General features: G+C 37.4%; 1 protein-coding gene across 1 annotated transcript in view; it reads left to right on the plus strand.

Moving 5' to 3' along the window:
• The window catches only part of LOC123524479 (40S ribosomal protein S7-like), a 65066-nt gene that overhangs the window by 14432 nt on the left and 22928 nt on the right, over positions 1-27706 (plus strand). The window contains exons 3-4 of the mRNA XM_045302696.2: positions 12775-12846; positions 13026-13166. Of these exons, the coding sequence (XP_045158631.1) occupies positions 12775-12846; positions 13026-13166 (213 nt within the window). The remainder of the gene's footprint in view (positions 1-12774; positions 12847-13025; positions 13167-27706) is intronic.

The following is a 27706-nucleotide window of genomic DNA, read 5'->3' on the forward strand; positions in this document are numbered from 1 at the left end:
GAGCTCGCAGACCCGAAAAATCATGAAAATTCAAATAAACATTCATAACTTTTTAAGTAGTTGAGATAATTTAATAAAACTTGGCATTCTTATGGTATTTTTCTTGCTGAATCCAATATTTTGTTCTATCTTTACCAGAAAATGGTTTAAATGTGAGGAAAAGAAGGCTGGTTTCAAATTTTATTTTTTCAACATGTCAGTTATCAACAAATACAAAACAGTACTTTCCGGCTGAAAACTGAGCATCTAAGACATACAGAATATATTATTATGCTTATAAAACAAGTTTTAAACATAAACAGTTTAATTCAACAATATAGTATAAGTTAAAATGTATGTATTAACTCATTTGAATTCAATAAAAATCCTCGATGTTGATGCAGTGGCTTCCTAGAATGTCGCATTGATTGTTCAATAGATAGTTAGCTTTTAAACTGCCTTTGAGCTTAATGAATAGAAATGTGAATTCATAGCATACAGTGTACACTTCAAAAGTAATCATGCTTGAATTTCTTGTATTTGTCATTGATATTTTTCCGTTCAGTCACAAACCACTGACGCCCTGAGCTGACACAGTCCGGAACGAAATGAGCCTCAATTACAAACTTATTATTAACTGTCTGGATGTCATCACGCCAGGGCTAGACACTAACTTTTTTACAGTGGTGGTCCGAAGGACCAGCAGCTTTTGCAAACTGATGGTCCGAGAGAATTTCAGGTGGTCCTACCAAGATGGATGTTGTTTTGTTTTTTAAGTTAACGGAACCAGTAACATATGAGACCCCCTCTTCTTCCATGGAGTACTTTTTACAAACACTGCAAAACATGTGATTTTTATACGCCCGTTTGAAAAACGGGACGTATTATGGGAACGCCCCTGGCGGGCGGGCGGGCGGCGTCCACAGACCTTGTCCGGAGCATATCTTCTACATGCATGGAGGGATTTTGATGAAACTTGGCACAGTTGTTCACCATCATGAGACGGAGTGTCATGCGCAAGAACCAGGTCCCTAGGTCTAAGGTCAAGGTCACACTTAGAGGTCAAAGGTCAAATTCAAGAATGACTTTGTCCGGAGCATATCTTCTTCATGTATGGAGGGATTTTGATGAAAGTTGGCACAATTGTTCATCATCATGAGACGGAGTGTCATGCGCAAAAACCAGGTCCCTAGGTCTAAGGTCAAGGTCACACTTAGAGGTCAAAGGATACAAGAATGAAAAATTCAAGAATGACTTTGTCCGGAGCATATCTTCTTCATGCATGGAATGATTTTGATGTAGCTTGGCACAGTTGTTCACCATAATGAGAGGGAGTGTCATGCGCAAGAACCAGGTTCCTAGGTCTAAGGTCAAGGTCACACTTAGAGGTCAAAGGATACAAGAATGAAAACTTTGTCCGGAGCATATCTTCTTCATGCATGAAAGGACTTTGATGTAGCTTGGCAAAATTGTTCACCATCATGAGACGGAGTGTCATGCGCAAGAACCAGGTCCCTAGGGGTAAGGTCAAGGTCACACTTAGAGGTCAAAGGATACAAGAATGAAAACTTTGTCCGGAGCATTTCTTCTTCATGCATTGAGGGATTTTGATACAACTTGGCACAAATGTTCACAGCATGAGACGGAGTGTCATGCGCAAGAACCAGGTCCCTCGGTCTAAGGTCAAGGTCACACTTAAAGGTCAAAGGTCAGATACAAGAATGACTTTGTCTGGAGCATTTCTTCTTCATGCATGTAGGGATTTTGATGCAACTTGGCACAATTGTACACCCATCATGAGACGGAGTGTCATGCACTGGTCCCTTCTTTAAAATTACTTCCCTTTGCTGTTACTATAAATAGCTTATATTGTAACTTTTTCATTACAAGTCGTAGGGAAAAATCGAGACCACTTTTCTGTAGTACAACATGCATGTTACATCCAATTCTGAGGTGTATTTTGAGCTATCTCTACCTGGTAAGGATTTTTGTGTGGACTTGTAATTTTTTTTTTTCGATTTTTTTTTTTTTTTTTTTTTTTTCTCTTTAAAGATTAACTTCCCTTAGTTGTTACTATAAATAACTTACGTTGTAACTTTTTTATAATTGACCGTAGGGAAAAACCAAGACCACTTTTCTGTGGTACAACATTGATATTACTTTCAAATTTTGGGTGTATTTTAAGGTATCTCTACCTGGTAAGGATTTTTTTTGTGGACTTAGAAAAATAAAAGAATTACAATAATTTCTAAAAAAAACAACATTGTAAACAACTAGAAAATTAAAATTCCATTTGCAAATACAGGTGCTAGTGTAAACAAATTTGCTGTGACGGGCGTATATTGTGACATTCTGCACCCTTGTTATATTATTATTTTGATAAACATCTGCCATTTAATTATTAAATAATTTTGAAAATCAAATTTAAAATAAAGATGTCAATAAAGAAGATTTTTTCAGCAATTCATATTTTAAGTGGGTGGGGTTTAGCTTCAAAATAAGAGCTTTTTTTGCAACAGTTGTCATTTTTTCTTAAATGCAGACCTTTTATTGACTTTTAATTAAGATTGCACTAGAAAATCTCGTTAAAAATGTCCGAAAATCACGGCCGTGAAAACGGGTGACAAATTTGGAAAACGAAAGTACATTAAAATCTTGATAAAATACATGTTATAATTTTCTTATTTTTTTTCATTATACCTATTGAATACTTATAATTTCTGCTTATTAAAAGCATTTTTATTTGTTTTTGCCCAAACAAAGCCTCGGTAATGATAATAAATTAAATAAAATGCTATAGATCGTAATGGCCGATCGGCTTATATAAACGTGTCAAGCACATAAAATAAATGATTTTAATGAACTTTTTGATCAATAAACACTTTTGATAATGACGGGCATTATAATTGTACTAAATACAAACCGCGAGATGACATGTTAGTCGGCGCGTGGCGCAATTGACATATGTCAGTAGCTAATTAATATACGACGCTCCGCCTACTGCCATACTTCCGCTTATGGCGGCAAACAATATTTAAATTTACTGGGATTTTGATTGGCACAGGGGCAGAACTTTCGAACTCGAGACGCATCAAAGAAAATTTCCGCGGGTCACGCCGACGCATGGGGTATTTTCTGTGCGAGTCAGATACGAGTTTTTCTCGATTTTCGCGGGTCAAAATCTGGAACCTCGGGTCTACCGAACGCTGGATACTGTACTGATACCTCAATAGTTCGTAAATGAATAGTTCAAGCAGATAGATAAGTTACCGTGTTCCGTTCCCGGGTTTTAGTACCAGCGTTACATCCGGGCATTCCAAATTTCAAGAAAAAATACACGGGGAAAACCAAATTCTATTTTTAAACTGCAGTACCGTGAACATTTCAATGTTTATTAATTTATTTTAAAAATGACTTGCTTGTAATTTTCAGTGGTCCGTCGGACCACACAGATTCGAGAAGTTAGTGGTCCTCCCTGAAAAGCACTGGTCTCGGACCAGCGTTAGTGTCGAGCCCTGCACGCAATGGCCACTGGTAGAATCCAGGTTTTCAACAAGGTTTCATAAATTTCACGACTGCATAGTCAGTATCAACACTTTCAACAACCCCCGGATACCAGTCATCCTGATAGGCAACAGCCACATATTCACCGATTTCGCATTTGTGTATAGGTTCAAGTTCATTTGTGTCACTGTCATTTTCTGTGTTCTTTCTCTTTTCTTTGCTCTGGATCCCACTGGATCGTCTGCGTTTTTTACTTTCTTTGATTTCATATTAACAAGTTCTTCATGAATATCATTGAGAACAGCTTTTTCATTGTCTCGATGAATTTTACGCAGTTCGTGACCACCTTTCCTTGCAGCACTTAACAGCTCCTTTCTCTCAATGGTTTTCATATCCGGCAGCCAATGGAACATGGCATCATTAAGTTTGGGCAAAAATTGTGACCTCTAGAGTGTTAACAGTCAAGTTGTTGACAACCGGGGTCAAAAACTAGGTCACCAGGTCAAATCAAAGGAAAAGCTTGTTAACACTGTAGAGGCCAGATTTATGACTGTATCTTCATGAAACTTGGTCAGAATGTTAATCTTGATGATCTATAGGTCAGGTTCAGATCTCTGTCAGGTGGGGGTCAAAAACTAGGTCACTAGGTCAAATCAAAGGAAAAGCTTGTTAACACTCTAGAGGCCACATTTACGACTTTATCTTCATGAAACTTGGTCAGAATGTTAATCTTAATGATCTCAAGTTCCAATTTGAATCTGGGTCATGTAGGATCAAAAACAGGTCACCAGGTCAAATCAAAGGAAAAGCTAGTTTACACTGTAGAGGCCACATTTATGACCATATCTTAATGAAACTTGGTCTGTATGTTAATCTTGATTATCTATAGGTCAGTTTCAAATCTGTGTCAGGCGGGGTCAAAAACTAGGTCACTAGGTCAAATCAAAGGAAGAGCTTGTTAACACTCTAGATGCCACATTTATGACTGTATCTTCATAAAACTTAGTCAGAATGTTTAGTGAACTTAATCTTGATGATCTTTAGGTCCAGTTTGAATCTGGGTCATGTAGGGTCAAAAACAAGGTCACCGGGTCAAATCAAAGGAAAAGCTATTTAACACTTTAGAGGCCATATTTATGAGCATATCTTAATGAAACTTGGTCAGAATGTTAATTTTGATGATCTTTAAGTCAGTAGGTCAGGTGAGCGACACAGGGCCTTCATGGCCCTCTTGTTTGTCTTACAGGCCTTTTTTTCATCAATTTGGGAATGCCACCGACACTGGTGGAATTGGGAAAATGCTCTTGGAATTTGTCTTAATTGGGACAATTTGCAAATTATCAAAATCTACATAAATGTATTTTTGTGTGAAATATTAATGAATTGCATTTCAGTAATTGTTCAACAGTATTATAATGTAACTAAATATACATAAGAATTAGCAAAACTATCTTAAAACAGCAAAAAACCTAAAAGGTGTAATCATTTGGGAATTTTGAATTCAACTTTGGGAAAAAAACATACTTTTTTGCTTTGGGATTACCTCCTTTTACAGGAGGTAGATTTATACGGGAAAAAAGCGCAAAGTACTGTGTGTTGCACATTACCAGTCTAATCCGTTATGTTCCATGTCAACACTATAGAGGTCACAATTTTGAGCCAATCTCAATAAAACTTGGTCAGAATGTTACCCTCAATAAATTTTGACGAGTTTGAGATTGGGTCATCTTGGGTCAAGAACTAGGTCACCAGGTCAAATCAAAGGAAAAGCTTGTAAACACTCTAGATCATAATTTATGCCCAATCTTAATGAAACTTGGTCAGAATATTAACCTCAATAACATCTTGGACAAGTTCGATATCGGGTCATATGGGGTTAAAAACAAGGTCACCAGGTCAAATCAAAGGAAAAGCTTGTTAACTCTCTGGAGGTCAAATTTTTGGCCCAATCTTAATGAAACTTGGCCAGAATGTTACCCTCAATAAAGTTTTGGATAAGTTTGATATTGGGTCATCTTGGGTCAAAAACTAGGTCAGTAGGTCAAATTAAAGGAAAAGCTTGTTAACACTGTAGAGGCCACATCTTAGACTATATCTTCATGAAACTTTGTGGGAATGTTAATCTTGATGATCTCAAGGTCCAATTTGAATCTGGGTCAGGTAGGGTAAAAACCTAGGTCACCAGGTCAAATCAAAGGAAAAGCTTGTTTACACTGTAGAGGCCACATTTATGACCATATCTTAATGGAACTTGGTCAGAATATTAATCTTGATGGTCTATAGGTCAAGTTCAAATCTGGGTCAGGTGGGGTGAAAAACTAGGTCACAAGGTCAAATCAAAGGAAGAGCTTGTTAACACTACAGGCCACATTTATGACTGTATCTTCACGAAACTTGGCCAGAATGTAAATCTTGATGATCTTTAGGTCAAGTTCGAACCTGGGTAATGTCTGGTCAAAAACTGGGTCACCAGGTCAGATCAAAGGAAAAGCTATTTAACACTTCAGAGGCCACATTTATGACCATATCTTAATGAAACTTGGTCAGAATGTTAATCTTGATGATCTTTAGGCCAATAGGTCAGGTGAGCAATACAGGGCCTTCATGGCCTTCTTGTTTATATTTTCTCTGACTCACTTAATAAATTTAAATTTATGACAGTAACCTAATATTCTCTATTTATTACATATTTGACGTGTAATGCAGCCATTAAATAAAAACAATCCTACACTAGTGTAATAAAGCTTTGACATCGACGTCATTTATAGTGTAATAAATTCAATGTGGATAGTCACAAATGTAACATAAATTCTTGTTATCACATGTTGGCCTTTCTTGTCGAAACACCAAAAATTCGACTTTCTTGTGCTATATAAACAAGTCAATTTGACCGACGTCGCCTATGAATGTTCTGCTTATGCCGGTGCTAGGGATGGGGGTTGGTGTTTCACATTTTATCATGCAATCTATTTTATATGTCATCCTCAGTCAGACGAAGTCTCTGGCGCAAACCACAGGTTCCTATCTCAATATTTGACTTTGATCTAAGAATGTTACAAAAAACAGCTGAAATCCACCACACCATCAGTACTCTCAGTGTTTTGATTATATATTTCGCTCAAAATTGAAGGCAATACGGCCGAGAAGTAAAATGTGACCTACATTTTGCATCGGCCGGCAGGTTGGATATACATACGACCTGCTTATGTAATTTTTTTAGCTCATCTGATTTTTTGAAAAAAAATGATGAGTTATTGTCATCACTTGAGCGATTGTCGGCGTCGGCGTTGCCTGGTTAAGTTTTATGTTTAGGTCAGCTTTTCTCCTAAACTATCAAAGCTATTGCTTTGAAACTTGGAATACTTGTTCACCATCATAAGCTGACCCCGTATAACAAGAAACATAACTCCATCTTGCTTTTTGCAAGATTTATGGCCCCTTTTGTACTTAGAAAATATCAGATTTCTTGGTTAAGTTTTATGTTTAGGTCAACTTCTCTCCTAAACTAACAAAGCTATTGCTTTGAAACTTGGAATACTTGTTCACCATCATAAGCAGACCCTGTACATCAAGAAACATAACTCCATCTTGCTTTTTGCAAGATTTATTGCCCCTTTTGGACTTAGAAAATCAGTTTTCTTGGTTAAGTTTTATGTTTAGGTCAGCTTTTATCCTAAACTATCAAAGCTATTGCTTTAAAACTTGCAACACTTGTTCACCATCATAAGTTGACCCTGTACAGCAAGAAACATAACTCCATCCTGCTTTTTGCAAGATTTATGGCCCCTTTTGGACTTAGAAAATATCAGATTTCTTGGTTAAGTTTTATGTTTAGGTCAACTTTTTCTTTTAAACTATCAAAGCTATTGCTTTGAAATTTGCAACACTTGTTGGCCATCATAAGCTGACCCTGTACAGCAGGCAACATAACTCCATCCTGCTTTTTGCAATAATTATTGCCCCTTTTGGACTTAGAAAATCATTTTCTTGGTTGAGTATTATGTTTAAGTCAACTTTTCTCATAAACTATCAAAGCTATTGCTTTAAAACTTGCAGCAGTTTTTCACCATCATAAGTGGACACTGAACATCAAGAAACATAACTCTATCCTGCTTTTTGCAAGAATGATGGCCCTTTTTAGACTTAGAAAATCATGGGTAGGACAATATTTCTATTACACAAAAAAAATCAGATGAGCGTCAGCACCCGCAAGGCGGTGCTCTTGTTTAAACATAGCTTTAACCCTTTCCCACATCGATACATTTATCACCGTATCTATCGATTACCAAACAGAAACATATTGACCCTTGTCTATCGGTTACCCGATAGAAACATATAATATCGATTAACGGCCATTTGAACAGAATCGTTTTATCCCGTGTCTCATAATCAATCGCTTTATTTTCGTTCTTTTCCTAAAGAATCAAATTCCGGATGTTTACTAACTCAAAATATGGGATTTCATCATCATTATTTACGTACAAGATCATGTGGTTACTATTTAAATTTATCGAGTACTTTGCAAAGAAAGACACTGGGGTTTTTTCCTACATGTGCACGATGCTACGTCATGGAAAATTACTGAGAAAACTGCTTGCAACTGGCCAGTTCGCGGGACTTTCCTCAGTCTAAAAATAACAACCATTTAACATCTAAGTATTTTTAAATGTGTTAGGTCATGAAGGTCATGCGTGATACATGCAGATTTCCCCTAAACAACAATTTGTGTATACGATGGCTTGGAATTTATGGCCTTACATAACGGGAAGTGTTAATCAAAACAGAAGGACTGCGGCTTCCAAATATTTTATGACACCTCAAGAGTTAATTGCAGTGGAAGTCACCCATGATGTACGGAAGTTTGATCATCAAAATATTACGTAATATCTAAAAATATTTTAATTTTTAGCACAAGAATACTGTAGTCGGTTACGAGTCTCGATCTCGACGATCTTTTTGCACTTTCAGAAATTTTACGATCCGTTATTTTTGTAGTGTTATTCAGTTTGATGGTTGTTTTTATGCCCTCGAAGGGAGGCATATAGTTTTTGAACCGTCTGTCTGTCTGTCGGTCTGTCCGCAATTTTCGTGTCCGGTCCATATCTTTGTCATCGATGGATGGATTTTCAAATAACTTGGCATGAATGTGTACCACAGTAAGACGACGTGCAGTGCGCAAGACCCAGGTCTGTAGCTCAAAGGTCAAGGTCACACTTAGACGTTAAAGGATAGTGCGTTGATGGGCGTGTCCGGTCCATATCTTTGTCATCGATGGATGGATTTTCAAATAACATGGCATGAATGTATACGACAGTAAGACGACGTGCAGTGCGCAAGACCCAGGTCCGTAGCTCAAAGGTCAAGGTCACACTTAGACATTAAAGGATAGTGCATTGATGGGCGTGTCCGGTCCACCATATCTTTGTCATCGATGGATGGATTTTCAAATAACTTGGCATGAATGTGTACCACAGTAAGACGACATGCACTGCGCAAGACCCAGGTCTGTAGCTCAAAGGTCAAGGTCACACTTAGACGTTAAAGATCATTTTTCATGATAGTGCATTGATGGGCATGTCCGGTCCATATCTTTGTCATTCATGCATGGATTTTAAAATAACTATGCATGAATGTGTGACACAGTAAGACGATGTGTCGCGGGCAAGACCCAGCTCCGTAGGTCAAAGGTCCTAAACTCTAACATCGGCCATAACTATTCATTCAAAGTGCCATCGGGGGCATGTGTCATCCTACGGAGACAGCTCTTGTTTTTATATAAATACTTACCGATTCCAATTCGGAAGATGAGTCTATTAACTATAAATCAAACTTTCAAACATCAAAATGAAATTGTATATGAATTTCAGTGTGAAAGTAATCCAAAACAGAATTTTATGCCTAAAAATATAGTTCCCTTACTTTAACACTTTATATCTTCGAAACTCAAAGAGAAAGTACAATAAATTTTGTATCATCGGAAAGAGAATTTAAATTGCTATAAACTTTATATTGACAAAAATAATGTCAAACTTACAGAAAATATTAAAATAATGACATTTTTAACATAAGTGTGTGTAATCACAAAATAATGCCAACACCTCTGTTCAGATAAGACAGTCACGCTTATCAGCCATATACCGATTATTGATTATTGATTATCACTTATCAGTGTTATGTAAAAGAGGTTACTTTGGCTTCTGTTCTGTGTGGTAAAAAGGTTTCTATGTCAATTATCAACCTCACTGGGTCAAGTCCCATAACTCTGACATGTATTTTGGGCAAATTATGCCCCCTTTTGGACTTAGAAAATTCTGAATAAAGTTTTGCATGCAAGTTCCTATCTCCAAAACTAATGCAGATATTGAATTGAAACTTCACATATGTCTTCCGGGTTATGAATCTAGGTGATAGCATCAAGTCCCATAACTCTGACATGCAATTTGGTCAATTTATGTCCCCTTTTGGACTTAGAAAATCCTGGTTAAAGTTTTGCGTGCAAGTACATATGGCTATCATTTAAAAGCATATAGCTTTGAAACTTTTTTTATTTTTTTCTATGTCAATTACCAAGCTCACTGGATCAAGTCCTATAACTCTGACATGTATTTTGGGCAAACTATGCCACCTTTTGGACTTAGAAAATTCTGGTTAAAGTTTTGCATGCAAGTTACTATCACTAAAACTTATGCAGATATTGAAATGAAACTTCACATGTGTCTTCGGGGTTATAAAACTAGTTGATAGCATCAATTCCAATAACTCTGACTTGAATATTGGCCAAATTATGCCCCATCAATTCCAATGCCAGATTACATGTATGCCCCCTTTTGCACTTAGAAAATCCTGGTTAAAGTTTTGCATGCAGGTACATATAGCTATTACTTAAAGGTATATAGATTGGAATTTTTTTTTTATTTTTCTAGATCAATTGCCAACCTCACTGGGTCAAGTCCCATAACTCTGACCAGGGGTTTCACTAGACCTGAAAACCCAAGAGTCCCAGGACTCTTGGGTCCAAATTTTGAAGGGTCCTTTTCCAAAATACAGGAGTCCTGTCCCAACACGTCAATACAGTTGACTATATTTTTTATATAGTAATACTACGTAATAAATAGCTAATAAAACAATAAAACCAAGAACATGTTACAGCATAATAACAATGTGTGTTTCAGGTTATATAACCTCATATTGTAAATTAATATTTATCAAAATTCATGTTAATTTGCAGGGCTCCAGATAATTTTTTTTGGCCAATGAGTATTTACTCAACATATTTTTTGTGAATGAGTAAAATGGTAAAATCTGAAATTGACTAGAAGTAATTTTACTCCTGAAAATTTATAAATGTGAAAAAACCAGAAATCAGTTTTATAACATATTTATTGGGTGTAACACCCATGCATTTGTTTGCAGTTTAGTTTTAATTCATCATTTAAGTTTTTGCTTCTTTTTTTCCCTTGGCTTGCTTTGGCTTCACACTCGCTACCGAATAAAATAGAATATTGAATATACCTGTAGCTATGTTTTGGGGATCAGTTTTATTGGTTTAAAGAATGCGTAGAGTGTTTGTTCACTTAAACATTCTTAGAAAGAGACATTTTTGTTTATTCCGCACCGGAAGTTGATATTTTAAATCGACACCGCTTTAAAATACACTACCGTACCATCAATATTAATTCCCAACTATTTGATATACACAGACATTGAGTGTAAAAAATAGTTGAATCTAGGTTTATAGAGTACCATTCAATGCGTGTGTACATTCAATGTGGGAGAATTAATGCCGACTGTGCTCTGTTACATATAGCATCCAGACGATTCAGATTTTGTTTACGCCAGTAAAAAGTCATTGCATGCGTTTCTGTTATTTCATATACGTTTTCATACGCTTAAAAATTATCAGACATGCATATATGCATTATTTCAAAGCGTAATTTACGTTAATACGCATCTGATCTGGAGCCCTGAATTTGATGAGGTTTTTCTTCAATATTTTTATTTTTTAGCAGGAAAGTGCTACAACACTGTAAAAATGTATCCAAAACTTACTATCCGGATACTGGTACACTTTTGTAATGTCTTCTGAATGTTGTTTTTGCTCAGTTAACTTGGTCCACTAAGGTAAACCAGAGATAGTTCCTCAAATAATGATGCTACTTTTCATTAAAAATTGCATTGAAAGTCAGTGTTTTTAGTGAATTTTTGAAAAATTGCATATGTCATCGGGTGTATTTAGAATCGTGAACGGACATTCTAAACTTATTTTTGCTTTCCAAATTTAATAAAATTTGTTGATTTTCTTGTTGAAATTAAGGTACGATCACTAAACAATGGTCTAATTTAAAGTTTGCATGTTGAAATCTTGCAGGGCACTTTTCACATGCTCTGTAATCAACTGGTCGCTTTAATACAGATAATTTAATAATTGGCGCCTTGTTGACAGTACACAATCGATATGCTTTATCAGTTAATCTTAACACTTCATTGATTCTCATTAACTATGTGCACTCGCCGTGATGTAACTTGCTGATAAAGAAAAATCGGCCAGGCATGTCCACAGGATAAAGGGCGGGATTTAGCAGAAGATCAAAGGCAGGAGGGCATGACCGCGAGTGTTTATTTTGAATACACCTGTTTATTGTGGACATAGTTTTACTTTGGGAAATGAATGATAAGAGGAAGGATTATCAAAGGAAAATGCCTCCAGGTCCCGAGTGACGCAAAGGCAATTATCATGCCGGGTCCTTTGAGCCTCTTTTGAATATCTCCCGGGTCAAATGGAACCCCTGCTGACATGTGTTTTGGGCAAATTATGCCCCCTTTTGGACTAAGAAAATTCTGGTTAAAGTTTGTGCTGCAAAACAAATGCAGGTTTTAAATTGAAACTTCATATGTGTCTTCGGGGTTATAAAGATATTGATTGCATCAGGTCCCATAACTGTGACTTGTATTTTGGGCAAATTATGCCCCCTTTGGGCTTAGAAAACTTCTGGTTAAAGTTTTGGTTGAAACTCTATTGATATTTTAACATTAGATTAATTTTCCTGCTTCTGTGACAAAGATTCAAATAGTCCAGCACTGGCTGTCTTACGGACAGCTCTTGTTGACATGAACACTTCAAATTTACTGTCAGTTACAGTTGTACTTTTCAGATTTACTGTCAGTAACAGTTGTACTTTTCACATTTGTTGAAGAAAGAAACAATCTGAAGTAAAACTGTAGCACAATTAAGGAATCCAGTTTGTTGTCACTAGAAATATGATGCTAAAAGTTTTGTATTTTCTGTTACAGGCTCTCTTGGAGCTGGAGATGAACAGTGACCTAAAGGCTCAGTTGAGAGAACTCTACATCACAGCAGCTAAGGTGATAGCATTTCAACACTATTAACTTGTCAATGTTAGGATAGCTTGGCTTCCTTTACAAGATGAAATTTTATGATGTTCTGAAAAGCCTGACCAATGCAAAAGAACATGATCATTAAAAGAACTGTTTGTTCATGAACCACCAATACATAAGGTAAAACATGTTTGTATTTTTTTCAGGAGATAGATGTAGCTGGTAAGAAGGCTATCATTATTTTTGTACCTGTTCCTCAGTTGAAGAGTTACCAGAAAATCCAGACACGTCTGGTGAGAGAACTTGAAAAGAAGTTCAGTGGAAAACATGTAGTCTTCATTGCACAGGTTTGTATGTTGTCAAAGTTGAAACTATAATATATGTAAGAAATAGAAATTCTCTTGTAAGAAAAAAGCCAAGTAATGTGAAATAAGGAATAGTCTTTTTTAACTCGACTATACAAAGTATATGGAAAGCTATCCTACTCATCCTGGCTTCCGTGTCTTTCCGCATCCCCACCTTGGTTAAAAAATTTTTTTTACACTTTCACTTTATTCTCCTTATCTCTGTAATTACTTGATGGATTTGCTTTAAACTTAAAATAGTTATTCCTCAGCATCACCCACATCATCTGGCACAAGGGTCTTAACTCTCACACCAATATTCATGATTTATCTCCCCCCCCCTTTTTACTTGGAATTTCAGTTTAAAGTATTGATGCACTTTTGCTCTATCTCAGTTATTATGTCTACCCCAGGAGACATATTGTTTTTGCCCTGTCCGTCCGTACGTCACACTTCATTTCCGAGCAATAACTGGAAAACCATTTGACCAAGAACCTTCAAACTTCATAGGGTTGTAGGGCTGCTGGAGTAGACGACCCCTATTGTTTTTGGGGTCACTCCGTCAAAGGTCAAGGTCACAGGGGCCTGAACATTGAAAACCATTTCCGATCAATAACTAGAGAACCACTTGACCCAGAATGTTGAAACTTCATAGGATGATTGGTCATGAAGAGTAGATGACCCCTATTGATTTTAGGGTCACTCCGTCAAAGGTCAAGGTCACAGGGGCCTGAACATTGAAAACCATTTCCGATCAATAAATAGAGAACCACTTGACCCAGAATGTTGAAACTTCATAGGATGATTGGTCATGAAGAGTAGATGACCCCTATTGACTTTGGGGTCACTCCATTAAAGGTCAAGGTCACAGGGGCCTGAACATTGAAAACCATTTCCGGTCAGTAACTTGAGAACCACTTGACCCGGAATGTTGAAACTTAATAGGATGATTGGTCATGCAGAGTAGATGACCCCTAACGATTTTAGGGTCACTCTGTTAAAGGTCAAGGCCACAGGGGCCTGAACATGGAAATCCATTTCCAATCAATAACTTGAGAACCTCTCGACCCAGAATGTTGAAACTTCATAGGATGATTGTTCATGCAGAGTAAATGACCCCTATTGTTTTTGGGGTCACTCCGTTAAAGGTCAAGGTCACAGAGACCTGAACATTGATAACCAGTTCCGATCAATAACTTGAGAACCACTTGACCCAGAATTTTGAAACTTCATAGGATGATTGAACATGCAGAGTAGATGACCCCTATTGATTTTGGGGTCAGTCTATTAAAGGTCAAGGTCACAATGACCTATTTATTATGCCCCCCTTCGAAGAAGTGGGGTATATTGTTTTGCGATGTCGGTCGGTCGGTCGGTCGGAATGTAGACCAATCCGTTTCCGGATGATAACTCAAGAATGCTTGGGCCTAGGATCATGAAAGTTGATAGGGAGGTTGGTCATCACCAGCAGATGACCCCTATTGATTTTGAAGTCTGTATGTCAAAGGTCAAGGTCACAGTGACCCTGAATAGTAAAACGGTTTCCGGATGATAACTCAAGAACACATAGGCCTAGGGTCACGAAAGTTGATAGGGAGGTTAAAACGGTTTCTGATCTTCTTGTCTAAAACCACAGAGCCTAGGGCTTTGATATTTAGTGTGAAGCATCATCTAGTAGTCCTCTACCAAGATGATTCAAATTATTGCCCTAGGGTCTAATATGGCCCTGCCCCGGGGGTCACATGGTTTATATAGACTTATATAGGGAAAAACTTTGAAAAACGTCTTGTCCAAAACCACAGGGCCTAGGGCTTTGATATTTGTTTGTGACATCATCTAGTGGGCTTCTACTAAGATTGTTCAAATTATCCCCCTAGGGTCAAATATGGCCCCGCCCCGGGGGTCACATGGTTTACATAGACTTATGTAGGGATAAACTTTGAAAATCTTCTTGTTCAAACCACAAAGACTAGGGCTTTGATATTTGTAATATAGCATCATCTAGTAATTCTCTACCAAGTTTGTTCAAATTATCCCCCTAGGGTCAAATATGGCCCCGCCCTGGGGGTCACATGGTTCATACAGACTTATATAGGGAAAAGTTTTTAAAGTCTTCTTGTCAATAACCTACAACATTTAAATTTTGACCACATGTATGGTTTTGAGTTGCAAGATGAACCTTGACATGAGTTGACCTTGACCTTCATCTAGTGACCTACTTTCACATTTCTGTAGCTACAGCCTTCAAATTTGGACCACATGCATAGTTTTGTGCTCCGAAAAAAATTTTGACCTAGACATTGACCTAGTGACCTACTTTCACGTTTTTGAAGGTACACGCTTCAAATTTGGACCACATGCATAGTTTTGTGTCGGATTAAATCAGAATGGTAGAACTTTTGTTTACAGTGAGCATATAATTTCTGTTCCTTGTGCAATTACTAAATGCATCAAGGGGGGCATTTCGTGTTCGACAAGCTCTTGTTTTGAGGTCACTTGATCAAAGGTCAAGGTCACAGGAGCCTGAACAGTGACTTGAGAACCACTAGGCCAAGAGTGTTGAAATTTAGCGGGATGACTGGACATGCCAAGTAGATGATCCCTATTGCAGCCAACCATCAGTGTCTCTTTGACTTTTGCTCCTGACCCCTATTGACTTCTTGCCTATAGGACTTTGCATTGGGGGAGACATGCTCTTTTTTACAAAAGCATTTTCTAGTTCCTAAATGATTTGATTCAAACTGAAAGAGTTGTTCCACATCATCTCCTACATCATATGACACAAGGCCCATAACTCTGGTACCAATATTTAATGAATTATCCCCCCTTTTACTTAGAATTTTAGGTTAATTTTGTTTGTTTGTTTTGGGTTTAACGCCGTTTTTCAACAGTATTTCAGTCATGTAACGGCGGGCAGTTAACCTAACCAGTGTTCCTGGATTCTGTACCAGTACAAACCTGTTCTCCGCAAGTAACTGCCAACTTCCCCACATGAATCAGAGGTGGAGGACTCATGATTTCAGACACAATGTCGTTTATCAAATAGTCACGGAGAACATACGCCCCGCCCGAGGATCGAACTCACGACCCCGCGATCTTTAGACCGACGCTCTACCTACTGAGCTAAGCGGGCGGGCTTAATTTTAGGTTAAAGATTTGATGCACTTTCACTCTTTCAGTTATGGATTTCATTCAAACTTAAAACAGTTGTTCAACATCATCACTCACATCATATGACACAAAGGCCATAACTCTTGAACCAATATTTCATGAATTATCCCCCCTTTTTACTTAGAATTTCAGGTTAAAGTTTTGATACACTTTCACTCAATCTCAGTTATTACTAAATGGATTTTAATAGTCAGGGATCATCCTACAAGGTGATTTGAGTGATATCATCACTGTAAGGTCGGCCACTTTGCCAAATTATCGCCTCTGGTCAAAATCAGAATCGCCAACTTTTTCAGTGTTGTAATCTGTTTACTTAAAGTTGTAAAACTTGATGCATATTCTAGATTAAATTACCAATAAATCCATGGTCAACCCAGCCTTCTCACCGGTCAAACTTTAGCCAGTCGTAGTGTTAATATCCCACTGTAGTCAATAATATTGTAAGCCGCCTCCATTTTGAAAATTTTCAGTTGGCGTGTATAAAGCCGATAAACATAACGAGTGCATGATCTTATGCATCAATTGTATATTATTTCTTGATTTTATTAAAAATTACTTCAAAACTTATTTCAGATACGGCCAATTTCTGTAAATGAATTGCCCGGGTATAAAAATTGACCTTACGCCAGTGTTGATTGACAGGTTCCAACTGACCAATCAGATAACAGAACTGATAAGCCTTGTTGTTAGCTGCCATTTTGTCCGTCAAACTTAGTGCTGGACTCGCCAGTCAAAGAATATAAATACCACCGAAAAATAGTCCAAAATGGTAAAAAGATGACGTTACGACACCTTTACATCAGACACAGGGAAAAGAGAGCGCTTCCCTTTTCCAAATCCTCTCTCAGACCTCGAATATTGTCAACGATGTATCAGGCTCTGTGGATGTCCTCAAGAATAGTTGATCTTAAAAATCTTATAAGAATGTTTAAAAGCAAAGCAATTCGACTTAGCACTCATTGTGTTATAACGTTTTAATTATTTCATTTAAATCAGTGTAAAATTCTATGAAAATTAACTTTCTTATTTAACAAAAGTGCCTAGTATTCTTTATTCAATAGTAAAAATATTCCATCAGTTGCCAGAGTAACTGGTATGTACTGATAAGACACAAGTATTTGATGTTCTACATTATTTGAATGGTAACATGTAAATATTATGCCTTAATGTACCGGAAACATGATTTATGCATTTTTGTGCCGCCGCCACCCCCCCCCCCCCCCCCCATGAATGGTGGGGGCATATAGATTTGGTCTTGTCCGTCCATCCGTCCGAAGTTCGTGACGCGGCTAGCTCAAAAAGTATTTGATACAAATTGATGAAACCTTGCACGAGCGTTTCTCATGATATAAACTTGCGCACCTCTTATTTTTCGTCTCGCTCCGCCCCCTATTTTCAGAGTTATGGCCCCTGAAATAGTCAAAAATGCACATTTTCACCTTGTGACACGCCTAGCTTGAAAAGTATTTGATACAAATTGATGAAACCTTGCATGAGTGTTAATCATGATAAGAACTTGCGCACCTCCTATTTTTCGTCTGGCTCCGCCCCTATTTTCAGAGTTATGGCCCCTGAAATAGTCAAAAATGCACATTTTCACCTTGTGACATGCCTAGCTCAAAAAGTATTTGATATAGATACATGAAACCTTGCATGAGTCTTGATTATGATATGAACTTGCGCACCTCTTATTTTTCATCTGGCTTTGCCCCCTATTTTCAGAGTTAGGCCCCTGAAATAGTAAAAAATGCACATTTTCACCTTGTGACACGCCTAGCTCAAAAAGTGTTTGATATAGATTCATGAAACCGTGCATGAGTCTTAATCATGATATGAACTTGCGCACCTCCTATTTTTCATTTGGGTCGGCCCCCTGTTTTAAGAGTATGGCCCCTGAAATAGTCAAAAATGCACATTTTCACCTTGTGACATGCCTAGCTCAAAAAGTATTTGATATAGTTCATGAAAAACTTGCATGTGTCTTAATCATGATATGAACTTGCGCACCTCCTATTTTTCATTTGGGTCCGCCCCCTCTTTTTAGAGTTATGGCCCCTGAAATAGTCAAAAATACACATTTTCACTTTGTGATGCACCTAGCTCAAAAAGTATTTAATATATATGGTTGAAAACTTGCATAAGTCTTTATCATGATATAAACTTGCACACCTAATTTTTTGGCTGGCTCCACCCCGTATTTTTAAAGTTATAGCCTCTGAAATAGTAAAAAAAATGTACTTTTTCACCTAATTATGTGCCTAGCTCAAAAAGTATCAGATGTAAATTCAGGAAACCTTGCTGGAGTCTTTATCGTGATGTGAACTTGCACACTTGGCATTCCTCTTGAGAATCTTAGCTCTTTTTACAGAGTTATGGCCCGTGAAATAACCAAAATAGTGGATTTTTTCTTTGTGATGCTCATAGCTCAAAAAGTAAAGAGCCTAGAATAATGAATCCTTTTCATAAAATGATTGTTGAGGCTATACCCCATTAAGACTGCAAACATTTGAATTATTGGCCCTCATTTATGACAAATGTACCAGTGGGGGGCACACCCTGTGTCCTACAGACACATTCTAGTTAAAGGTTTACATCAATCTCCCACTGGTGTATGTTAAGTCATACCTGGGTGATAATACAACAAATAATAAACATGATAAAAAACTATGATTAATATAAGATTATTTTTAATGAGTCTAATCAACAATTTTCCAGGCGCTCAAAGTTTTGACTTAGCACTCTGTGTGTGCTTTCGTTCTAAATTTCATTTTAATAGACAGGGTAAACTTCGTCTAAAATTCCAGAAAAAATAGCATATTTCGTATAAAGAACATATGTTCTTAAACAAAAAATTATACATTCATTCTGTATACTTTATAAAGAAATTTGGTAGGCTCAAACATTGTTTTAAGCTGTGATGCGCCGGTATTAGCCTGGCTCCCTGGCTGCATGGTTATTTTTATATAAATACTGGAAACATTTTGTAAGAAAATTTTACGCCTCTAAAATAGCACAATTTTTTCTGACGGCTGAACCATACAGCCTGGTGAAAGTTGGCCAGTGTAACCCTAGATTGCCCCTGTAAACTGTTAACTACTGAGAACCCTATCAATTGTGAGGCAGTTAACTATCAAATGTAATGACAAGTTCTCCTTACCAATTTGATAGGGGTCATTTGAGAAAACATCAGATGTTGTTATTTTCTAGAAGAGTATGATACTGAGCCCATTCAACAGTTTACTAGTAAATGTAAGTGTGAAATATTGTATGTGGATAATTATTTGGAGGTAACATTAACTCAGGATCTTTTTTATTATAAATTTTTAGGTTTTATTAAATGTTAAATATGAAAACTCTAACTATAGAAAGTGTTTACTGTTGTGGTACAATTAACCCTTACATAAAAAAAGTTCAGGACTTAGTGTATTTTATGTAGAGAAATGAAAGAAGACAGAAAAGAAAGACCTTGTTTCATGGTCAAGAAAAAAACAGACTTGTACTGGTACATAATTGAGCGATTTTTGGGTTATTAATGAGCTAATGGCAATACACTGGCAACATACAACAGCTGATAATAAAAGACCAACACACTAGCAATAGGAGGGAATTCAGACAAACCAGTGTCAAGTCAGTGTATTTCAAGATTGATATCAGATTTTCCTGACAAAAACTGGTATCTAGTTTTTAGCTCACCTGTCACATAGTGACAAGGTGAGCTTTTGTGATCACGCAGCGTCCGTCGTCCGTGCGTTCGTCCATGCGTCCGTCCGTAAACTTTTGCTTGTGACCACTCTAGAGGTCACATTTTTTGTGGGATCTTTATGAAAGTTGGTCAGAATGTTCATCTTGATGATATCTAGGTCAAGTTCGAAACTGGGTCACGTGCCGTCTAAAACTAGGTCAGTAGGTCTAAAAATAGAAAAACCTTGTGACCTCTCTAGAGGCCATATATTTCACAAGATCTTCATGAAAATTGGTCAGAATGTTCACCTTGATGATATCTAGGTCAAGTTCGAAACTGGGTCACGTGCCATCAAAAACTAGGTCAGTAGGTCTAAAAATAGAAAAACCTTGTGACCTCTCTAGAGGCCATATATTTCACAAGATCTTCATGAAAATTGGTCAGAACGTTCACCTTGATGATATATAGGTCAAGTTCGAAACTGGGTCACGTGCCATCAAAAACTAGATCAGTAGGTCAAATAATAGAAAAACCTTGTGACCTCTCTAAAGGCCATATTTTTCATGGGATCTGTATGAAAGTTGGTCTGAATGTTCACCTTGATGATATCTAGGTCAAGTTCAAAACTGGGTCACGTGCGGTCAAAAACTAGGTCAGTAGGTCTAAAAATAGAAAAACCTTGTGACCTCTCTAGAGGCCATATATTTCATGAGATCTTCATAAAAATTGGTCAGAACGTTCACCTTGATGATATCTAGGTCAAGTTCGAAAGTGGGTCACGTGCCCTCAAAAACTAGGTCAGTAGGTCAAATAATAGAAAAACCTTGTGACCTCTCTAGAGGCTATATTTTTCATGGGATCTGTATGAAAGTTGGTCTGAATGCTCATCTTGATGATATCTAGATCAAGTTCGAAAGTGGGTCACATGCCATCAAAAACTAGGTCAGTAGGTCAAATAATAGAAAAACCTTGTGACCTCTCTAAAGGCCATATTTTTCATGGGATCTGTATGAAAGTTGGTCTGAATGTTCATCTTGATGATAACTAGGTCAAGTTCGAAACAGGGTCATGTGCGGTCAAAAACTAGGTCAGTAGGTCTAAAAATAGAAAAACCTTGTGACATCTCTAGAGGCCATATTTATGAATGGATCTTCATGAAAATTGGTCAGAATGTTCATCTTGATGATATCTAGGTCAAGTTCGAAAGTGGGTCACGTGCCTTCAAAAAGTAGGTCAGTAGGTCAAATAATGAAAAAACGTTGTGACCTCTCTGGAGGCCATATTTTTCATGGGATCTGTATGAAAGTTGGTCTGAATGTTTATCAACTGGGTCATGTGGGAAGAAGTGAGCGATTCAGGGCCATCATGGTGCTCTTGTTTGTATAAAACTGACAAAAACAGGGTAACAAACTGACAAATTATCTTGGCATCACTCTGGAAATACAATGACATTATATTGGTTTGTCGAAAATCCCTCCTATAGGCTATTGCTAGTGTATTGGTCGTTTATTATCAGCTGTTCTGTGTTGTCAGTGTATTACCATACTTTTTTCAGTTAAATGCCAGTTTTGCAGTCTGTCTATTGTCATATGTGTCTTAAATTGCGTCAATAAAGTGTACTGAAACTAAAAATATTTCATTCATGCATGATTTAATAGTGTTTTGCATATAGTGTGTTTTTAGTTACTTGTCAGTTTAATGCCAGATTATTTTATGCTGTTACCAGGTCTGGTACTACACTGATAATAAACTCAATACACACTGTGATAACTGGTGATAGCAGAATAACAAGCTGGAAATTAGCTGGAAAAAAACTTAAAATAACTGGGAATAAAATGGTAAAAAAACTGACAAAAAACTCGATTTACACTGACAATGTACACAATTTTGGTAAGGGATTGGACGTCACTTCAGGTACATGAAGTGACTCAACAATAATGGTACATTGTGTGCTGTCATAATGGAAACTAGTAGGTGTGTGTCCATAGCACACAGGTGACCCCCCCTCCCACCCCAAACACACACACACATCTCCTGCCACTGTAACATGGTTTTATGACTCAGGTTAAATAATTTTTAAGATGTTTGCAGGGGCCTCCGTGGCCGAGTGGTTAGAGTCGTTGACTTCAAACCATTTGCCCCTCATCGATGTGGGTTCGAAACCTCATTTGGGGCGTAGAATTCTTCACGTGAGGAAGCCATCCAGCTGGCTTACGGAAGGTCGGTGGTTCTACCCAGGTGCCCGCTCGTGATGAAATAGTGCACGGAGGGGCACCTGGGGTCTTCCTCCACCATTAAAGCTGGAAAGTCGCCATATGACCTAAAATTGTGTCGGTGCGACGTTAAACCCAACAAAATAAATAAATAAATAAGATGTTTGCAACACGAACTTTTAAGAACCTTATGTGTATTTCTCACTTAGTTAGCCATAACTGGCATAGCTGAGTAAAATCCTAAAGAGGACAGTTCACAGGCTATAAAACAGTCCTCTAATGTTTTATGATTCTAGGTCAAGTACATTTTAACATACATGTTTCACAAACTTTTTTTTTGAGTAAGTCTGGACAAGAAGTCTGGTCTTATGAAATGAAAAAAACTTAAAAAACAAAATAAATCAGGGGCCATAACTCCTACATGACTGAATGAATCCGGACGTGAAACCCCAGGTGCACAACTGCACATGCTGACCAACATTCCTGTAAAGTTGACTCTAGGTCAAATGCTTTTGGAGTTACGCACAACACAACATTAAAATGACCAATTTTTAGCTCACCTGTCACAAAGTGACAAGGTGAGCTTTTGTGATCGCGTGGTGTCCGTCGTCCGTCCGTCCGTCAGTCTGTGCGTCCGTAAACTTTCGCTTGTGACCACTCTAGAGGTCACATTTTTCATGGGATCTTTATGAAAATTGGTCAGAATGTTCATCTTGATGATATCTAGGTCAAGTTCGAAACTGGGTCACGTGCGGTCAAAAACTAGGTCAGTAGGTCTAAAAATAGGAAAACCTTGTGACCACTCTAGAGGTCACATTTTTAATGGGATCTTTATGAAAATTGGTCAGAATGTTCATCTTGATGATATCTAGGTCAAGTTCGAAACTGGGTCACGTGCGGTCAAAAACTAGGTCAGTAGGTCTAAAAATAGAAAAACCTTGTGACCACTCTAGAGGTCACATTTTTCATGGGATCTTCATGAAAGTTAATCAGAATGTTCATCTTGATGATATCTAGGTCAAGTTCGAAACTGGGTCACGTGCGGTCAAAAACTAGGTCAGTAGGTCTAAAAATAGAAAAACCTTGTGAACACTCTAGAGGTCACATTTTTCATGGGATCTTCATGAAAGTTAATCAGAATGTTCATCTTGATGATATCTAGGTCAAGTTCGAAACTGGGTCACGTGCGGTCAAAAACTAGGTCAGTAGGTCTATAAATAGAAAAACCTTGTGACCACTCTAGAGGTCACATTTTTCATGGGATCTTTATGAAAGTTGGTCAGAATGTTCATCTTGATGATATCTAGGTCAAGTTTGAAACTGGGTCACGTGCCATCAAAAACTAGGTCAGTAGGTCTAAAAATAGAAAAACCTTGTGACCTCTCTAGAGGCCATATATTTCACAAGATCTTAATGAAAATTGGTCAGAACGTTCACCTTGATGATATCTAGGTCAAGTTCGAAAATCGGTCACGTGCCATCAAAAACTAGGTCAGTAGGTCAAATAATAGAAAAACCTTGTGACCTCTCTAAAGGCCATATTTTTCATGGGATCTGTATGAAAGTTGGTCTGAATGTTCATTTTGATGATATCTAGGTCAAATTTGAAACTGGGTCAACTGCTGTCAAAAACTAGGTCAGTAGGTCTAAAAATAGAAAAGCCTTGTGACCTTTCTAGAGGCCATATATTTCATGACATCTTCATGAAAATTGGTCAGAACGTTCACCTTGATGATATCTAGGTCAAGTTCGGAAGTGGGTCACGTGCCATCAAAAACTAAGTCAGTAGGTCAGATAATAGAAAAACCTTGTGAGCTCTCTAGAGGCCATATTTTTCATGGGATCTGTATGAAAGTTAATCTGAATGTTCATCTTGATGATATCTAGGTCAAGTTCGAAAGTGGGTCACGTGCCTTCAAAAACTAGGTCAGTAGGTCAAATAATAGGAAAACCTTGTGACCTCTCTAAAGGCCATATTTTTCATTGGATCTGTATGAAAATTGGTCTGAATGTTCATCTTGATGATATCTAGTTCAAGTTCGAAACAGGGTCATGTGCGGTCAAAAACTAGGTCAGTAGGTCTGAAAATAGAAAAACCTTGTGACCTCTCTAGAGGCCATACTTGTGAATAGATCTCCATAAAAATTGGTCAGAATGTTCACCTTGATGATATCTAGGTCAAGTTTGAAACTGGGTCACGTGCCATAAAAAACTCGAAACTGGGTCATGTGCGGTCAAAAACTAGGCCAGTAGGTATAAAAATAGAAAAACCTTGTGACCTCTCTAGAGGCCATATTTTTCATGAAAATAAGTGAGAATGTTCACCTTGATGATATCTAGGTAAAGTTAAAAACAGGGTCACGAACCTTCGAAAACTAGGTCAATAGGTCAAATAATAGAAAAACCTAGAGACCATATTTTTCAATTGATCTTCATGAAAATTGGTCAGAATTTTTATCTTGATAATATCTAGGTCAAGTTCAGAACTGGGTCACATGAGCTCAATAACTAGGTCACTATATCAAATAATAGAAAAAACGACGTCATACTCAAAACTGGGTCATGTGGGAAGAGGTGAGCGATTCAGGACCATCATGGTCCTCTTGTTTACTAAGTCAGGGGCCATAACTCCTACACGACTGAATGAATCCGGACGCGAAACCCCAAGTGCACAACTGCACATGCTGACCAACATTCCTGTAAACTTTGGTGACTCTAGGTCAAATGCTTTTGGAGCTACGTGCAACACAACATTAAAATGACCAATTTTTTACTATGTCAGGGGCCATAACTCCTACACGATTGAATGAATCCGGACGCGAAACCCCAAGTGCACAACTACACATGCTGACCAACATTTCTGTAAAGTTTTGTGACTCTACGTCAAATACTTTTGGAGCTAGGTGCGACACAACATTCTCGGAAGGAAGGACGGACAGACGGACGGACAAGAGCAAATCTATATGCCCCCACCACTCATAGGGGGTGGGGACGGGGGGCACAAAAATCAAATGCAAATGGGGCAATTTCAAAAGTTAAGTTGCCAGTTGGTCAACAGAATAAAACATAATTTCCTTTTAAATATTCTTTTACAACATGCTGTTGGTTTGGTCTTATTTGTTCATATTTTAAAACTTTTAATTATAGCTTCATCCATTTCATCATTAAAAGTGAAGTTTAAAAATATTTAATTCTTTATCTAAAGATCATAAATCCTCTGATAAATATGTAAAAGCACATTCCTGTTGTCTGATAAGCCAATACAAGCTGAAGGCAGGCCATAAATCGGTAAATTAGGTGCGGCTCATTAAATGATGGTTAGCTCATGAAACCCTTAGGTGACAAGTCACAGTAATAGCAGCTGATTGTCACTGAAAGAAATTAATGGGAATTTGTCTCACAAATTTGTGAGACACTGGTAGCCAACTTTCACCAGTCCCTATGTTCAGAGCCAGGGGCAATAAAAAATCTCAATGTAGAAACAACCTTCTGGAGTTACTTCCCTCTTAATGAAGAAAACTGATATATGTAAATAAGAACAAACATAGGGACGGGAGCCAGTCTACGCCGGTATATGTCTTGAAATATGAGTATGGACTATATCATCACCTTGGACTATATCTTATTTATTTATCATTTACACGTTTTAATTCTAATAAGAGAACTTTCTTTACTTATACTTAAAACACATCATGTCTAAGTATTAGACATTAAATGCTATGTATCTGAATAATGTTGAACAATGATATGAGCATCTTAAATGAGTTCCGGTATTTCAAAATCCGACGTTTTTTAAATGACACAAGTGACAATTTTTACATGTAAATTACCTTATTTAATTTATCTAATTATTTTAAAATAGGATTCAGAATCTACAGTCTGACTTCAACCTTAATTAATAAAAATCAATGTTCTAGTCTGCTTTTATAGTCATACCCTACATGATTTCCGGGAGATCGAAATTTGACGTTTCTATAATGAAAATGAAACGAACAATTAAAAATAAATCCACAAAATCAGCTTTAATGGTTTCAGAGATTTCCGTCTTTTTTACTGTTTTCCACTCGGCCCCCTGCCTTGTTTAGTTTTCCTCATACTCTGGTGCAGTTCCCGGCTTTTAACAACAACGTATTGTTGTTTTTTGTAGAATTTATGTTTCGCTACAGAACATCCACTTATTAACGTGTTTTGTGTTGTGTCTTTTCACTTTAGAAATATGTGTGAATTGAGGTAGCGTACGCCGAAATCAACTAGAATGTCCGGCAAAATATTTCTGCCGTCGCCGTTTGATTCCTTTGTTTGTCGGGCCTAGCATGAATTGTTCCCCCTGAAAACTGGTAGGCGTGGCTACAGGCTATCTGGCATAAGGTCAATTGCTGTGGATAAAAAAACGATTTCTGCGGACATCTGAACTGCCGTACAAAATATTGTAAAAAGATCGCCAATATCTACTATTTTGGTATTCTTTTCGAAAAGATTAATAAATAAATCGGTTAAATGTATAAATCTGAACAAGTTGATGCAAGAATCGGGCATTATTAAAGCACGAGAATCGAAACATGAATGAAAATTTTCACGGCGTTTCGATCGTGCACCTGATAAATTTACGAGTTTCGGACTTGTAAATTTCGGATAAAAATTTAAAGTCTACTTTTTCATAGCTCAGTTTGCACTTTGTTTAGAAATTCATGACAATGATAATGCAATATTCAATTTCCTTAATCAATTACTGTGTTACCGTATTTTCCCGAATTAAGGCCCCCCCTCTAATTAACGCCCCCCACCCGTTTTGGAGGGAAAAAAAGTCAACAAGAACAAAAAAAAATCACCTACTTCATTTTTATAAGTCCACATAATAAGTAATTTACAGTAAGTATCCAATGTATAAAGAATTAAACACACTTTTAAACAGTACATGTACCGTAAATCCAAAACGTTTATACTAAGTACGGTACGTATCCAATCTTCAAATAGAAAATTAAACGGTAAATCCATTTTTGATTTGTTTTTACACCACCCGCGCACAAGCTTCCTGTCGACTTTAAACAAATTTGCGGCAAAGTGTTAACCTTTTCTTCGGCAGTTTTAATAACTTTTTATTTAAAAGCCGGCACATAAGCAGCGTGTCAAACCACTGACATTGTGTATTGCTACCCGCATGTGCTAAGGAAAATATTATCGGAGTACACAGCTGTTTGGGTATGATGACGTAATGTGTAATGTCGCGAGCGTGTCACGGAATACATGAGGTACCGTATTTAAATGCATAATTTTAAGACACGCTGCATTAAATTGGATGCCAAATAATTATGTTTTGGGGGGATTAAACAACACAGAAACACTTTACAGTTGGTTTGAACGATGTTTTTAAGTTTTGTAAAAGTTTTTATTTTTTATTTTTTTACCTCAAATGAACGCCCCCTCTTTGGAAAATGTAACGCCCCCGGGGGCGTTTATTCGGGAAAATACGGTATAAG

The sequence above is a fragment of the Mercenaria mercenaria genome, chromosome 3 (genome assembly GCF_021730395.1).
Source record: "Mercenaria mercenaria strain notata chromosome 3, MADL_Memer_1, whole genome shotgun sequence".
In the NCBI taxonomy this organism is placed as follows: domain Eukaryota; kingdom Metazoa; phylum Mollusca; class Bivalvia; order Venerida; family Veneridae; genus Mercenaria; species Mercenaria mercenaria.